Here is a 15954-nt window from a genome sequence, read left to right as displayed (position 1 = left end):
TGTAAGGTAAGGGAGGCCCGGCCCAGTATTAGGCCGACACTTCCGGATGGGAGAGGCCCTTTGTAGTCAGTAGGAACGGGCTGCACCCCCATTTGGGGCATCAGCATGAATCGGGTGGTGGCACGGAGGTCCAATCCAGCTGATCCTTCTGTTGCCCTGCGGACTGTGGGGTCCACCTGTTGCCTGTTGGGGTCCCATATGTTTTCGGGCCCTGAGACCTGGGGGCCCTGTACTGGTTTTTTGGAATGGCCTCATTATCTACTGTTTGAGGAAATCCTGGCTGCAGGGGCCTGCCTCGAATGTCCTTGACTGAGCGACAATCTCTGGCCCAGTGATATCCTTTCCTACACTTAGTAACACAGTCCTGGCGCTCTCCTTTTGACAAGGGCACTACAGTCCTTTTTTAAGTGTCCCAGTTTGCCACAATTATAGCAGAGTTTGAGCTCAGCCATGTCAGGGCGTTTTTGCCCTTGTAGAATGGCATCTGCCAAACCAGCATTAGTGAGCAGCCCTCCAAGCTCATGGCAAACCTTTAACCAGTCCTGCAATCCCTCAGAAATCTACCTGCCTCCGTCTCGCGAGTGAGTACTGGGACTAAAGGCGTGCACCACCACACCTGGCTCATTATCTTTAACTAGCTCCTAGACCAGGCCTTCGCTGGGTAGTATAGATCTTCATTTGGCTTGTCCAGGCCTTCGGCTCTCTGCAGTCTCTGCCTCTGCTGCTGTTGTGCTAGGGAAACAGTTCCTATCTAAAAACTCAATGGACAAAGCCAGGCTGCCTGCCCCTGGGAGACTGAGCTGCACAGACCACACCCTGAAATCTGTTTTGTTGCAAAACACCAAATATTTGGCTTCAGTGAAAATAGTGCCAAGATAAATTCAGCCCAGCAGGAAACAGGAACCCAATCACACAGCCGTGTATTGGTGGCAATTGCAGATGTTTGAGTTTCTTTCTGTGTATGATAGAAAGTGCAATAATATTTGTCAGAGCTGAACAAATAGTGCATGCTGGCAGGAAATATGACTGTGTATTCCACTCACTCCCATAGAAAGTGCACAGTGACAGGACTTTCTTAACTCTTGGGAGGGAGTTAGCCTAACCAGCCCAGCCCAACACAAATCCCCTATGTCCCTCAGAACAAGAAGCTTGCTCACCCACTTCTGTCGCTGAACCCTTTCCTGGCAACCTCATAGTTGTCTATGTTCCTGCTGAGTCTAAAACTTGTCTTTGTTTTCAAGGGCATTCATCATCCAAACCACCCGGTTTGTCTTCCCTCAATGTTTACAAGCCTGCAATGTAGCCAGAGAAAGTCTCCTTACTTTTCTTCCCAGTGCTTTCTGCCTTTAATCTCAGCACTTGGGAAGCAGACACAGGTGGATCTCTAAGTTCTAGGCTGGCTTGCTCTATAGAGTGAGTTCAAGCACAACCAGGGCTCTGTAGAGAGACACTGTCTCAATCAATCAATTAATCAATAAAAAAATAACAAAAAACCACATTTTTCTAGTCTTACTAAAAGAAGTGTGGTATCTTTAATGTTTTTAAATAATAACTTTTAATTATGTGTATCTGCATGCATGTCTGTATGCAGGTTTGTGCACGTGTCTGCAGGTCAGAAGAGAGTGTTGGATAGCCTGCAGCTAGAGTAGAGGTGATTGTAAGCCACCCTACATTGGTGCTAGAAACGGAACTCGGGTCCTCTGCAAGAACAGTATGTGCTCTTAATGTCAAGCCATTCCTCCACTGTGTGGTACTTTGGGCTGTTAGATTAGTGTATAGTGTAGCTTGGACCAGTTGTCTAAGCAAAGAGGTTCTGGTCCGTTAACAGAAAAGCATTCTGGCAGACTAGAGCAAAGGGTATTCTTCAAGATTCTGCCTCGACTATTTCCAGGGTGACTGTTAAAGGGCTTCCGTGTCAGGAGTATGGTCATCAGACCTTGGGTAATGAACACACAAGAGGAGTGGGCTGTTCATGGGGGGGGGGCGTTCTCACCACACTCTGGGCTCTCGAGGGCCTCCACAGCCCCTCCCTCTGTGATTGTCAGATAGTAATCTCAAACTCAGACCCCACGACACTCATCTCTCTACTGCCTGCCCTCACTTAGCCTGTTCCCTACTATGCTCCTGTGTTGTCCTACTATGCTTTATAGCCCCAGTAGGATCCTGATTCTCATGGAGTCTGGAGATGATTTTTTATGTTTGCTTTTAAATTTTCATGAGCTAGTTTATTTAATGGATTTATTTTGTTCACTACGCTGTGTCTCTTTGCTGTAGATTAAGAACAAGTACTCAATGACTAGAATTATAGCTTCATAGGGAGCTCAAAGCTAGCCTGGGATGTTCAAAAACCTGTTTTAAAAAAATAGAAGAAGGAAGGAAGGAAGGAAGGAAGGAAGGAAGGAAGGAAGGAAGGAGAAGGGGAAGGGGAAGGGGAGGGGAGGGGAAGGGGAAGGGGAGGGGAAGATATATATGTATGGAAATTATCAAAAGATATGCTTTTCTGAAAGTCTAAAAGCAAAAAACTACAAACTAAGGATTTGTGATATGCGAGCTCCTGACCCCCTGAAGGACTGTGAATAGGAAAGGAACAAAACATAAAGATCCAGGAGTCATGACCTTGCCTGGGCAGGAAGGTTGCCTTTAGAACCAGTAGGTGGATTTTTTTCCAGTCTCAAAATGGAAATGGGCACATAGGGGCAGGAGAATGCCTAACAAAACCAGTCCAAAGGCCTTCAAGGAAACATCTGCTTCAGTCAGCTCTCCCACCACAGCCTCTCCTTTTTCTCCCCAAATTGTGCCAGCTGAAGACTAGGCCTTGACAGTGAGGCCAGGGTCTCTCTAGAGAAGCATCTAGAGAATTCATGTTGGAGATATACAAGAGGTTGTCCTCTCTGATACTGTAATGTGTATACATAGTCCTGCAAGGAAGAAGTGTGAATCTTTTTCATTGGGCAACAAAGTAGCTTCCCATTTGGAACAGCTGGTGAATGGGGACACAAGGCCCTCAATGCAGACATTTTCCATGTTACAGATGAGGGCAGGTTTCCTCAAAGTCCAAACTGTCACAGATTGTAATGGTTAGTAAGAAACCATTTGTAAGTCTCAGTAAGAAGACACTTCACTATTCAACTGTATCTTTACATGGTAGTTTGTGGGTTTTTTTCAGGAGGATATAACTCTACTGGCCTGGAGACAAAATATAGTAGCACTTTCTTGTTTTATGACAGGGTCTCGCTATGTAGCCATGGTTGGCCAGGAGTTCACTATGTAGACCAGGTTGGCCTCAGACTCACAGCAATCCTTCTGTCTCTGATGCCTGAATGTAGGAGTCACAGTCATGATCTATCACCCTAGGCTAACCAGAGTTTTTACTTTAATTATATCTGTGTAACAGATTTCAGTAGATTTGGTCCAACGTACAGAGGTTAAAAAAAAAAAGATGAATCTGATCATTTCTATTTAATATTATACATTTACCCTGTGTGATGGTTTGTATATCCTTGGATCAGGGAGTGGCACCATCTGAAGGTGTGGCCTTGTTGGAATAGGTGTGACCTGGTTGGAATGGGTGTGTCACTGTGGGTGTGGGTATAAGATCCTCACCCTAGTTGTCTGGAAGTCAGTCTTCCACTAGNAGCCTTTGGATGAAGACAGAACTCTCAGCTCCTCCTGTGCCATGCCTGCCTGGATACTGCCATGCTCTCACCTTGATGCCTTTATGATAATGGACTGAACCTCTGAACCTGTAAGCCAGCCCCAATTAAATGTTGTTTTTATAAGACTTGCCTTGGTCATGGTGTCTGTTCACAGCAGTAAAACCCTAACTAGGACACCCTGTATGGACTTTATTTAGGGATCAATAATACTAAAGTACTTAAATACTCCACTTTTACATATTTGGACACAGACACAGAGGAAACCCTCCTACACTGTGAAAAAGGGGGCAGGCATTCCTATTCATTCCACATCTCCCTGTGTCCACCCTTTCCTTATCTAATGTAGGACTTGCTTTTTTGTGGCAGTGATAAAATACTATGCCCAAAAGCCATTTATCCAAGAATGAGTTCACCTTAGCTTACAGTTCCAGAGGGGGGATCTATACTAGGGAGGAAGGCAAGGCAGTGGCAAGCTGGAGCAGGAAGCTGGCTGGTCACATCACAAGGGCAAACTAGCAGTGGGGTGAGACCATATACTTTCAAACCCCGCCCCTAGTGACACGCTTCCTCCAGCCAGGCTGCACCACCTAAAGATTCCATAATTGCCAGAAACAGCGCCACCATCTGGTGACTAAGTGTCCAAACACATATGCCTATGGGGGACATTTCTCCTTCAAACTCCTACACCTAGCCTTCCTGCCCTGCCACCAGGCAACTGTTCAGCTGTGTTGACCTTTGTAGCACTTTCTCTAAGTAGAGTTTCACAGTATGTGTCTTTGTTATGATATTCCACAGCTCCTCAATTGTTAGTCTCAGTAGTCCATCATCTTGTCAGTCACTGCCCCAAATGTATCATCTATTTGCTTGTTAATATGTTTGCTTGTTTTTGTTTTTGTTTTTGTTTTGTTTTGTTTTGTTTTTTGCTTTGTTTTACTGTTTCAAACAAAGCCACTGTGACGATTTGTTTCCTTTCTTCTCTAGGGTAAAGGAAGACTGGGTGTGTACAGCAGACATGTTTTATATTCAGGGTAAAGAAAGACTAGGTATGTATAGCAAATGTGTTTTATATTTAGGAAATCACCAAGCTGTTTTCCAGTAACTCTTGCTGTTGGTTACACCATTCATGTTGTAGCCAGCAGTGCCGTGAGATTTCTAGCAATCATCATCTTTGGCAGCATTTGTCATCATCAAGCCTGCTAATTGTAGCCATTCTAGTGTGAGTGTGAGTGTGTCTGTATATGTGTGTGTGCTCTGTGTGTGTGTGGTGTGTGTGTGTGTGTGTACAATGTGGCTTAGATTAGATTTACACCTCACAGGTGACTTATAAAGTTGAGTCTCTTCTGCATGCACAGTTGTGCATGTATCAATTTTGCTCACTGTTTCTACTCGGGTTGCTTTGTTACTAACCAATTGGGAGAGCATTACATATATTTTAGACCTAATTCCTCTCTAGCCAGGTCTGCAAACACTCTGTTCTGTTTGATTTGCACTTGCATCTTCACCCACTGAATATAGAACTCAAGTAGAAGTTTCTATTTGACTAAATCCAATCCTGGTTCACTCCTTTCAGAGTTTGGGCTTTTTATAATTTCAAGTCCTTTTTACCAAGCTTAAATTCACAAACAGTTTGTCCTGTTGTCACTTTCCAGGAATTTTATTGACTTGGTTCCTACATTCAAGTCTATGGTCTGCCCCTCCTATTGTGTGGGATCCCATTGTTCCATACCCTTACCAGCAACTGGCACTGTCTTCTTTAGTATAGCCACCCTAGCAAGCTGGAAGCAGCAACTCAGGGCAACTTCTGTTTCACATTTCTATAGGCTCATGACACAGAGTATCCTTTCACCTCTTTACTGGCCTTCACACATTCTCTAACTAAGTTGTCTTTTATTATTGAACTGTAAGAATTGATTATGCATCCTAGATGCAAGCCCTTTACCAACTCTATGAATTGCACATATTTTCTTCTGAAAAAAAGTTTGAGTTAAGGTTCTCATGTATCCTAGGCTAGCTTTGAACTTGCTATGTAGCCAAGGCTGGCCTTTAAACTCCTTATCTTCTTGCCTGCACTTCCCCAGTGCTAGGATTACAGGCAAGAGACAACATAGCCATTATTTTCTTCCCCCAGTGGTTTTTTTTTTTTTTTTTTTACTTTCATTTATAATATCCTGAAACAGGTATTTTCTATCTAAAGCGGGATACTTTAGTTGCATCAACATATATTTTCCTTTGGTTGCATTTGGTTCAGTACCACATCTAAAAGTCATGCCTGATTTAAAGGTTGCCCCTATATGGTCTTTTATTATGCTTAGAGAGGGTCTGTAATTCATCTGTAGTTAATTGTGGAAGTTCATTTTAATTCTTTTGCATTAGTAGATTTAGCCTCATCTCTGAAAGACAAATCTAAGGTGTCAATTCATTTTCTTTTAGTGTCTGAAACACTCTGCCACATTGTATTCTTCCTTCTTTTATCCAACCAGAGCTCTTCTATTATTTATTGCTATTATTAATAGTAGTAGTAGTAATTGTTGTTGTTTAGCTTGTGGTAGGTACTATGATGCAAGTCAAGGGCCTTTCACATCCAAGACAAGTGCTCTACCACTGAGCAACATCTGTAGCCCTCAGCTTTCTTTTTGGTTTTGTCTTATAAGTCAGAGTCTCACTGCACAGCCTAGACTGTCCTTGAACTCATGATCCCCCTGCCTCAGCCTCCTGAGTGTTGGAATTACACGTCTACATCACCAGACCTGGCTAGAAATCTTCTTAATGCTGATACATCAATGTTATTTGCTTTTAGAAAACACTGCCTTGTGATGGAGATTCCTAATAAGGTGTGTTAACTCATTACACTGTTCTGTGATTTCTAATTTTCAAAACTTTGAATGAATGAATGAAAAAAATTTTTTTCTGTGTGACCCTGGCTGTCCTGGAACTAGATCTGTAGACCAGGCTGGCCTTGAACTTAGAGATCTGCCTGCCTCTGCCTCCTGAGTGCTGGGATCGAAGATGTGCGCCACCGCCAACTCAGTTCTGTCAGTTTATGTTCATCCCTATGTAATCACAGTGCCTGCTCTAAGAACCACCGGGTTTAAGCATCTCACTGCTTGGCAACTGTCTTATCATTGTTTGTGATCCTGGCATGCACTGAGCCCCCCGAGTCTGTAAGTGACCATCAGTTTGGGAACATTTCCTTCATGCTTTCTTGACACATACTTTCTGACACATCTCTTTCGGGGACTTTAATTACATGCATATTGGACTGGTCAAGGTGTGAATGCTGGTGATTCATTTCTTCAGGGTCCTTTCTGTTGTGTTGAAGACTTTATACCACTTCTGTGGTTCGCTAGGATTTTCTTCTGTGATGCTCACACCACTCTTGAGTCCACTCACTATAACTCACCCTGGCCACTGTTTTTAACTTTTTTTTTTTTTTCATCGCTAGAAGCTGTAGTCCTCAGTGAATGTTCCCACTGCTTTCTGGACATTGTGTAGTTTCATTGTTCATGTAAGACAATTCCTCTTAGCAATTTAACTGGTAGGCTAGATGCTTCTGGACAGGAGTCAGAGCAAATTTGCAATGATGTGTACTGTAATACTGTCTTCTGCTTATCTCAGATACATTTGTCTTCTCACTCACACATCAGATTCTCCAAGGTCAAGAACCTGCCATGTTTTATATTTCTATGTCCTTTCCACCACAGACAACACACGTGTACTTTTAACTATTACACAACCAGTGAAAATCCCCTTCACAGGGTTTGCGAACAATGCACATAGGTTAGAGTTTGTGTTAAGTATCAGAGTCACACACTCAAATGCCACCAGCAGCAACAGGGCCTACTCACACACTAATTATACATTCTGGTGGGGAAGAGCTGCCGTTACCATTGCGGCTGTCGCCTGAGACGTTTTCTCTCATTATCCACTCGATGAGTTAGTGTCTCTTTAAAGAAATATATGTCTTAAAGGAACATAGATTAAACCTCCAGAACCCAATGAGCCAATGAGTAAAGACACATGCTGCCAAGCCTGAAGACATCAGGTTGGCCCCTGGGACCCATATGGTGGATATACAGGACTGAGAGAGCTATTGCTTCCAGTCATTCTCCAACCTCTGTCATGCACCCCCACAAAAAGATAAATACATTTTTTAGTCTTTCATGTGATTTTATTTTCTTTCTTTAACCGTGATAATATGATATTCAAATTTGTCATAACAGGTGGGTCTGGAGACATGGGTGTATTCATCCCACTTACAGGCAAGGCAAATGCTGCTTCTTGAAATGACCTCACCATGGATTCTCTGGTCACCTAGCCCAAATCACCTCCTTGTCTGGGTTTATCTTCATTATATTGTGTGGTGGCCACTTCAGTGAATTTCATCCCAGACTTTAACTTTTCCATGGCTTCCATGATTTTCCCGTGTTTTCCACATAGAATGGGTCTGACCTCTACTGATGTCCACCACCTTAGACCCCTGAGACGCCTTGTCAGCGCTGTCACTTCCAGAGGCTGCGCCTCCTTCCCCTCCTTTCTCAGAACCACTTTTCCCCTTTTGGCAGCATCTTTTAAGCTTGCTGTTGAACTCTCCAGAATAAATACATTTTAAAAGCAAGCAAAATCTATTATGAGCCAAACAGCATATTCTTCAGTAATAGGAACATTGGCCCTGTATGTAAAAGTATATTTAAATCAAGATCTCATGCTATTTTATCCGTCTTTTTCTATCAATGGAATGTTATTTAATTCTATTCTGTAGACATAAGAAGACGTTTAAATTACTCTGGTGTGCTTTCATACTAGAACAACAGGAAACAGTGCAGTGAGAATGTAGTCGCTCTGACAGATATGTCCCCATCTAACAATAAACGTATCTGCAGATCTGGTGTTGAGGATGCTGCTGTGAGGAGAGCACTAGAGGTCCAAAAGAACCCCATGGAGTCTGTGTGTGTGTGTGTGTGTGTGTGTGTGTGTGTGTGTGTTTACATTGGGACTGTGGTTCATGCAGCAGATCGTTGTTGAGCATATCACAAGACCTGGGTACCTCCCTAGGCAATGAAGAACAAGCGGGAACAAAACAAGTTAGAGTGGGGATGTAGCTCAGCACTGTTGGTGAGCATGCCCAGTCTCCAGCACCACATAATAGCCCCTATAGAATTATTTGAGGGGTGGGAGGAGTGGGCTGCTCTATTCGAGTGGACCTAACAGAGGAGGGGAAGAATGCCAGGAAACAGGACAAAGGGACAGAGAGACAGGGCAGTCTGTGGTAAAGCCATTGCATGTTACTTGGAAATACGGAGTTATAAGGAAGCTTAAGGAGAACATTGAGACAGTGGCTATTGGCAACATGAGGGCATTCGGGTGTGCCACGGAGTGGGTCTGGCCTACAGTTCTGTCAAAGGAGATGGAAGCTGAACACGTTGGTGCCAGACTAAATGACTTTATGTCCTTTATGGACAGCGACAGGAATCTGAAGATCTTGGGCAGAGGATCACTGTCCACCACCCCTTTCTTTAAAGGATGACACTTTCTAATTTACTGTCTCACCCACTACTCTACTGAACTAGAAGAGAGCCATGGAGGTCCCAAAGAACCCCATGGAGTTTGAAGTGTGTGTGTGTTAGGGTCAGGGGTTGTGCTTGGATCAGTTACACACTGTATCCAGTCCTGTGTGGGACTTGGCGGTTCAGAACTAAAAGCGGTAGTTGGAAGAAGTGATGGAGAGAGATGGCTGTTTAGCATGGACCAGAAATCCGAAGCTGAAGGTGGAAGACGAAAAACCTGTTGGGATGGCGCTGAGATGCGGAGTGACGAACCTGGTGACGCGGAGGGTCGTCTGTGAAGGCGCCCGAGCCGAGGCTTGTGATTGGGCGAGAGGAAGGTGCCTCTGACGGTCGTCAAGGTAGCAGTTCGGGAGGGACGCCAAGGCCTCCTCCAAGTCACCGCGCATCCCTTGCTGAGCCCTTGCTGACGTGTCACTCGCAGCAGCCCGCCTCTTGGGCGCCTCCCCCGGCACCGCCCGCTCCTGCCCCGCCCCCGACACCGCCCGCCGGCGGCCTCCGCGTCACCCGGGCCCGCGGTGGCCACAACATGGCTGCGGCGCCGGGGCTGCTCTTCTGGCTGTTCGTGCTGGGGGCGCTCTGGTGGGTCCCGGGCCAGTCGGATCGCAGCCACGGACGGCGCTTCTCGGACCTCAAAGTGTGCGGGGACGAAGAGTGCAGCAGTGAGTCGGGGTGGCGGGGCGGGCGGCCGGTTCCCGGGTGGCTGCGGTGGCCGCGCCGGTCGGAGTCCCACAGCCGGCACCTGGCCTAGGGGGTCGCAGGCCCGCGGAGCCCGCGCTGGTACGCTCTACTCGGCAATCGCCCGGCTAGCCCTGCCATAGAGGCCGTGCCTACCACTTGTTGCCGGATTTGCTCTCTGCTCCTCTGACCCTGCCGGGGGGCGCCGCAGACTCAGCCGGGTTTCCAGGGTGCAGCTCTCTGCTTCCTTATCCCCGCACTCCCCTTGGGCTCCCAGGGTGATGGGGTGGTTCGCCCCCGCATCCTGGGCCCCCCATGCTGCAGCCAATGGCGTTTTAACGCCGGCCGCGGGGACCTGGGTCCACGCAAGACCGAGATCCACGCGCTTAGAGATCTGGGGCTCAATCCCAGCGGCCGATTGACTGCGGGGTTCCTCCAGAAGGCACCCCGGCGCTGCTTCTTCCCCTTTTGGCTGCATTGGGACCAGCTCATATCATCTTTGGAACCAGAGGAACTGGAGTTTAGGTTTGGGATGAATCCCGAGGCCAAGCAAGCAGTGTATTCTGTGGTCTCCCCGGTTTTCTCCAGCAGTCCTGCCGCTCTTTTGCATAGAAGCCTTTTGCCAGCTCCCAAGCAGGGCTGCGGGAAGGTCAAAATCTTTCGTTCTTTAACCGGCCAAGTTACTGCACCTGTCACTACCTGAGAACCGCAGCCGCCTTCTCTGTGCGCAGTCGCGCCCTAGTCCTAGGTTGGAGGTGCCAGGGTTGGAGGTGAGCCATGGGGAAGGTTAGGATTAGAAGAGGGCTACGACTGTAACGGTGATAATAAATACTCCAAGGGTCTCTGGAATCCGTCCAGCCTTTTCCTTAGTCCCCTATGTTGCTGGGACCTATTCCTACCCAGAATAATACATACTGTTTTTAGGTTGGTTTCCAGAAACTGTAACTCACTGACGATGTCCTTCACAAATCACAGCAGTCCATTCAGAAAAGTATTCATTCTTAAAGACTAAGAAGAGTGCAGGTTAGCCATTTGTATTTCATTGGTGTTATGGAAAAAAAAAGGAAAAAGCAAAATTCATAACTTGGTTTACTCCAATACCATTAAAGAAAAAAAAGGGGCGCCTGTAATTTATGTCGCTGAGATTCTAGGTCCTAGCTGTAACCCGGGGCCACTGTAAATAAACAGCGAAGATAAAGCCACCACGAAGGTAAAGCCACCACAGCGACTTCTCCCTTTCATGCCCTACTACCATTTGGTCATTGACTGTTGCCAAGCGGCTTCTGTTCTTTGCTGTCAGGCACTGTCCTACCTGAGTTCCCCAAAGCGTGGGAGGACCGTATCACTGATGCTGCCTCAGAACTGAGGCTCAGGGTTGGAAGAGTTCCGGGTTATAGTGTAACTTGAGGAGTGGCCCAGGCCCAAACAAATGTAGCCAAACACAAGAGGCAATGATAGAAGAAGCAGGGCCCAGGTGTGTGTGTGGCCGATAGGAAGTGCTTGTGATGGACGTGTCAGGAGAGGTGTCACTCGGTGTGCATGTCACTCATAAATGATAAGTGGTACATACTGACATGGATACGTTACTGTACCTCCTCAAGAATGTAAGGAGGGGACCAGAAGCAGTGCTGTTTCCAATCTGAGTAGAATCCCCAGCCCTAAGTTCCTTTAGTCTGGCCTCTTGCTCAGTCTCAGCTGAGTTAGGATGCTGGCATATCTGAAAATCATCTTATTTTAGCTTTAAAGACCAAGTTAGCCCTTCTTTTTTGGTTTTGTTTTTGCTTTTGTTTTTGTTTTTGTTTTTTCGAGACAGGGTTTCTCTGTGTAGCCCTGGCTGTCCTGGAACTCACTCTGTAAACCAGGCTGGCCTTGAACTCATAAATCCGCCTGCCTCTGCCTCCCAAGTGCTGGGATTTAAGGCAGGTGCCACCACGCCTGGCTCAAGTTAGCCCTTCTAAATGCATGCTTGCCCCTTGAAGCTGTATTTTAAAGACATGTTGTTGTACTATTGCTAATTGGCTTTTAGACGAAGTGTGCTTTCCGTCACCCCACGTCTCTGCCCTTTAATGCACTGTTAATTTCATTTGGCAAATGCTGTTCCTGTTGCTGTGATGGAAGTTCTGTATTTATAGTTATTTATTTATTTATTCATTCATTTGCCTGGAATGCAATTATAGATTGGGCTGGTCCAGAACTCACTGAGCGCTTGCCTGCCTCTTCCTCTCCAGTGCTAAGATTAAAGACGAGTGCTACCATGTCCGGCCAAAGATCTGCATTTTAAATGAGAAGACATAGTTTTGTTTGGCTCCTGATAAATGAAATACCCACCTTGAATTTTGTTTCGAGAAATATTTGTTTTGAAAGCTTTTTTAGATTTGCTAGTGTGTGTGTGTGTGTGTGTGTACTCACTATACTGGAGGTCTAGGGCCTTGTCTATAGCATGTAAGCATCAAACATTCTACTATTGAGTTATATCTTTGGTCCTCTTTGTACTAAGTTACCTAGGCTGGCACTGAACTCCCTCTGTACTCCAGTCAAGCCTTGGACTTATGATCCCCCTGCCTCAGCTTCCTGAATACTGGAATTACAGAGTTACACCACCAGGCCTGGCTGGAAACCTTCTTAATGCTGAGACATCGATGTGACTGCTTTTAGAAAACACTGCCTTGTGACTGATGGGATCTGTAATAGAATTTGATCATCTGCCTCCCTGTTAACTCATCCAGACACAGTGCAGAGACGACGACTTAGCCACAAATGAAACTGGCAGTGTTTACTGCCGCAAAGAAACAGTTGCAGCCACTTACAGGCAGTGCCTGTTAGTGGTTAGCTCAGGTTTAATTGACCCCTTGGGGATTCCTGGGCGATCTTCCTGGCTCCCTGTTATCTCCACAGTTAGCTATGTTTAAACCAGTCAGCACCTGCACCTGCATTTACACATTCACAAACGAAGCTCTTATGATTATAGAACAGGAAAAAGAATGGGGGTGGGCGGGCTAGAAGATCAGAGAGGAAAACAAACGGTTGACCTGAGAGGGCATCTGTGGTAGTGGGCACATGGTTTTCAGTTTCTCAGGCTTAGCCAGAGAGAAAAGCAGAAAGTTTCCCTCATCTGATTATAGAAGATGATGTGACTTAAAGCAATGGGGCTCTGGGGATTTTAGACACTTGGAGCATGTGAACTGAAATTAATTCCACAAGAATTCTGGGGAGGCTTGATTATTGTGTGCAATGGGATTCTTATATTTCCTGAAACATCTCTACGAGCTGATTGGTAATGCTTGCCTAAGATGCACAAAACCATGGCTTTGATCTCTAGCGTGGGCCTGAGATCCCTGCACTGCAGAGATAAAGGCAGGAGGATGAGGAACCCTAGGGCCATCCTTGGCTACCAAAAACGTTTAAGGCCAGCTTGGGATGCTTGCAACCCCATCTTCAAAAAAATTAGAAAGTGTGGGGGAGGCTGTGAAAATCCTAATATTGTTTTGTTCTTTTCTATTTCTGTAACCAGTGTTAATGTACCGTGGGAAAGCTCTTGAAGACTTCACGGGCCCTGATTGTCGTTTTGTGAATTTTAAAAAAGGTGACGACGTATATGTCTACTACAAACTGGCAGGGGGATCCCTTGAACTTTGGGCTGGAAGTGTAAGTAAAATGGTGAAAAGCTTTATTTTCTTATTTTTGTTGGCTTTTGTAGCACTGCAGATTTAAATCACTTGAGTTGAGGTTGTTGATGGTGTCTTTCCTAGACTGTAAACAGAAGGCAGCCCTGTGGTCCTAACAAGGCCGCAGGCCTGGCACACAGTAGGGGTAAGGCAGAGGTTTCTGACACAGAACTGAACTGGTTCTGGTTACTGCTCCGTAGCCATAGCGGACACAGCACGTACAATAGAAGTCAAAATGGCAAAGACCTGAAAACCTCTCATTGCTTCAAGAAAGAAGTATTTGTGGTCATCAGTCTTGGAAGCTATGTGCAAGACGGTGCTTCAGATATGCAGGCTTAACGTTGACTTTATATGCCTCTTCTCTGTAAAAATAGTCAAAAAGCCAAAGTAGGGCTAGGGAGATAGCTTAGTCAGGACCAGAGTTTGATCCCCAGAACCTACTTTTAAAAGCCAAGCTTTGTGGGGCGTGCTTATAATGCCAGAGTCAGGGATGCACTGGACAGGTGGAGCCCTCGGACTCACAGGCCAGCCAGCCTCATCGACTCAGAGAGGAAAACACATGAGACGTGAGTGAGGGAGAAGCAGGCAGACCTCTGGGAGTTTAAGGCCAGCCTGGTCCAAATAGCCAGGTTCAGGTCAGCATGCCCTACATAGTGAGACCCTATCTCAAACTACCAACAAAACCCAAAAAAACAAAACCAAAAAAACTCAGAAAACAAACAAACAAACAAACAAACAAACAAAAAAACCCAAACAAACCCACAAGGTAGACAGTACTTGAGGAATGACAGTGAGGTTGTCCTCTGGCCTTCAAACCTGTGTACCACACAGACACACACACACACTCTCATACATGTGCACCCCACATATTCTAGCGCACACACGCATGCACACACACATACACATATACTCATATACATGTACCACAAACACACACACACATACATGCACATACAGACACACACATATATACATAAACTCACACGTGCACACACATATACTCAACTGTACACACACACACACACACACACACACACACACTCCTGTACATACACAGACCTGCACATACATGCACACACACATACACACGTAGGCAGGCACACACAGAATGGGAGATACTGTGTTCACTGTGAGCATTCTTGTTTGATTGGTTTGTAACTTCTGTGATATCTTCTTCTTGCTTTTCTTTGTGCTTGGGAGGTCCCCCTGGGATTCTGTTCCTGACACTCTTTGCCTCTTGGCATCAGACATGGCTGACCTTGGCTGTACCCATCAGGGCCTGGTATAGTTTAAGAAGGAGACTCAGCAGCAGGGACCTGGCTGAGAAGTACATAGGAGTTGTGTTTTCCTTCTGAAGAGGGCTGGTCCACGGGAGGTTGTTGACTAAAGGGTCTGTGATGACCTACGGGATATTCTAGCTTAGAAACACCCCCACTCCCAACCTCGAAGGTTCATTCTCAATAAAGCACCAAACGATCAACACAGAACAAGATTCTAGTGACCCCTTATGGGGAAAAAAATTGCTCTGTCAGCATTCCAGCTTCCTCTGGGGGGTTTTGAAGCATGGAGTGGTGGGCCACAGTGTCCCAGTAGCTGCTCACAGGCTTCCTCACAGACATGAGGAAGAGTCTGCGCTGTTTTCTCATGGCTCCCAGGTGAGTGTCTGTATAGTCCTGACTCTGGGGCTGCTTCCCATGTGCCTGTGGTACATTTGTTCATTTGGCCTTTGGATTTCTGGATAAATAAGCTGGCTTTATGTTTTCCTCTGGCCTGTTAGCTCTCCACCTCTAGACACAGTGTTCCTTCTGGGTCACAGTTCTTACTCGGCTGCCTTGAGCTTTTGATCCTCCTGCCTCCACCTCCCTCATCCTGGGATTACAGGTATGCACCATCCTCCCTCCACCTCCCTCATCCTGGGATTACAGGCATGCACCATTTGTGTAGAGCTTCATATCAAACCAAGACTCAACACACACTAGGCAAGCCCTCTGCATCCCCGGCCCTCATCTTGCCTCCTTAAGAAACTCTGCTTTCAACATCCAGCCAGAAAGTGACCTTTGCTGGTAGCTATGTACATGCTTGGGTGGGACTGTCTGTCCGGCTCCTGTGACAGTCCTTTTACTGCTTTGCTGGTCTGCCAGCTGGTGTCTCCGCTCACTATCAAGTCCAAAAAAAAAAAAAAAACCAAAAAACCCACATGTCTTCTCTGCCATCTTTTTGAGTGTTTCTTTACAGGGCAACATAGCACTTAATTACACTTGTAGCTTAGGCAGAAGTGGCTTTGGCCCTCCTAAGGCAAACACTATCCTCTCCACCCCCAAATCAAGTCAGCAGTGCCTTGGCAGGAGTGATACACAGAAGCCAGATTAGACTAAGGATTGCCTCTGCGGGGGG

At 46.1% G+C, this 15954-nt stretch overlaps 1 protein-coding gene and 1 pseudogene across 1 annotated transcript in view; one reads left to right on the top strand and one right to left on the bottom strand.

Annotated features, from left to right (window-relative positions):
* Nucleotides 1-7824: 7824 nt before the first annotated feature.
* Nucleotides 7825-8260, bottom strand: LOC115030846 (annotated as a pseudogene).
* Nucleotides 8261-9705: 1445 nt separating this feature from the next.
* Nucleotides 9706-15954, top strand: part of Mia3 (MIA SH3 domain ER export factor 3) — a 43174-nt gene continuing 36925 nt past the window's right edge. Inside the window, exons 1-2 of the mRNA XM_029475810.1 lie at nucleotides 9706-9879; nucleotides 13407-13540. Of these exons, the coding sequence (XP_029331670.1) occupies nucleotides 9747-9879; nucleotides 13407-13540 (267 nt within the window). The 5' untranslated portion in view covers nucleotides 9706-9746. The remainder of the gene's footprint in view (nucleotides 9880-13406; nucleotides 13541-15954) is intronic.

This window comes from Mus caroli, chromosome 1, assembly GCF_900094665.2.
Source record: "Mus caroli chromosome 1, CAROLI_EIJ_v1.1, whole genome shotgun sequence".
Lineage (NCBI taxonomy): Eukaryota > Metazoa > Chordata > Mammalia > Rodentia > Muridae > Mus > Mus caroli.
The sequence above is the reverse complement of the archived record's forward strand: the minus strand, read 5'-3'. Positions and strand labels throughout refer to the sequence as shown.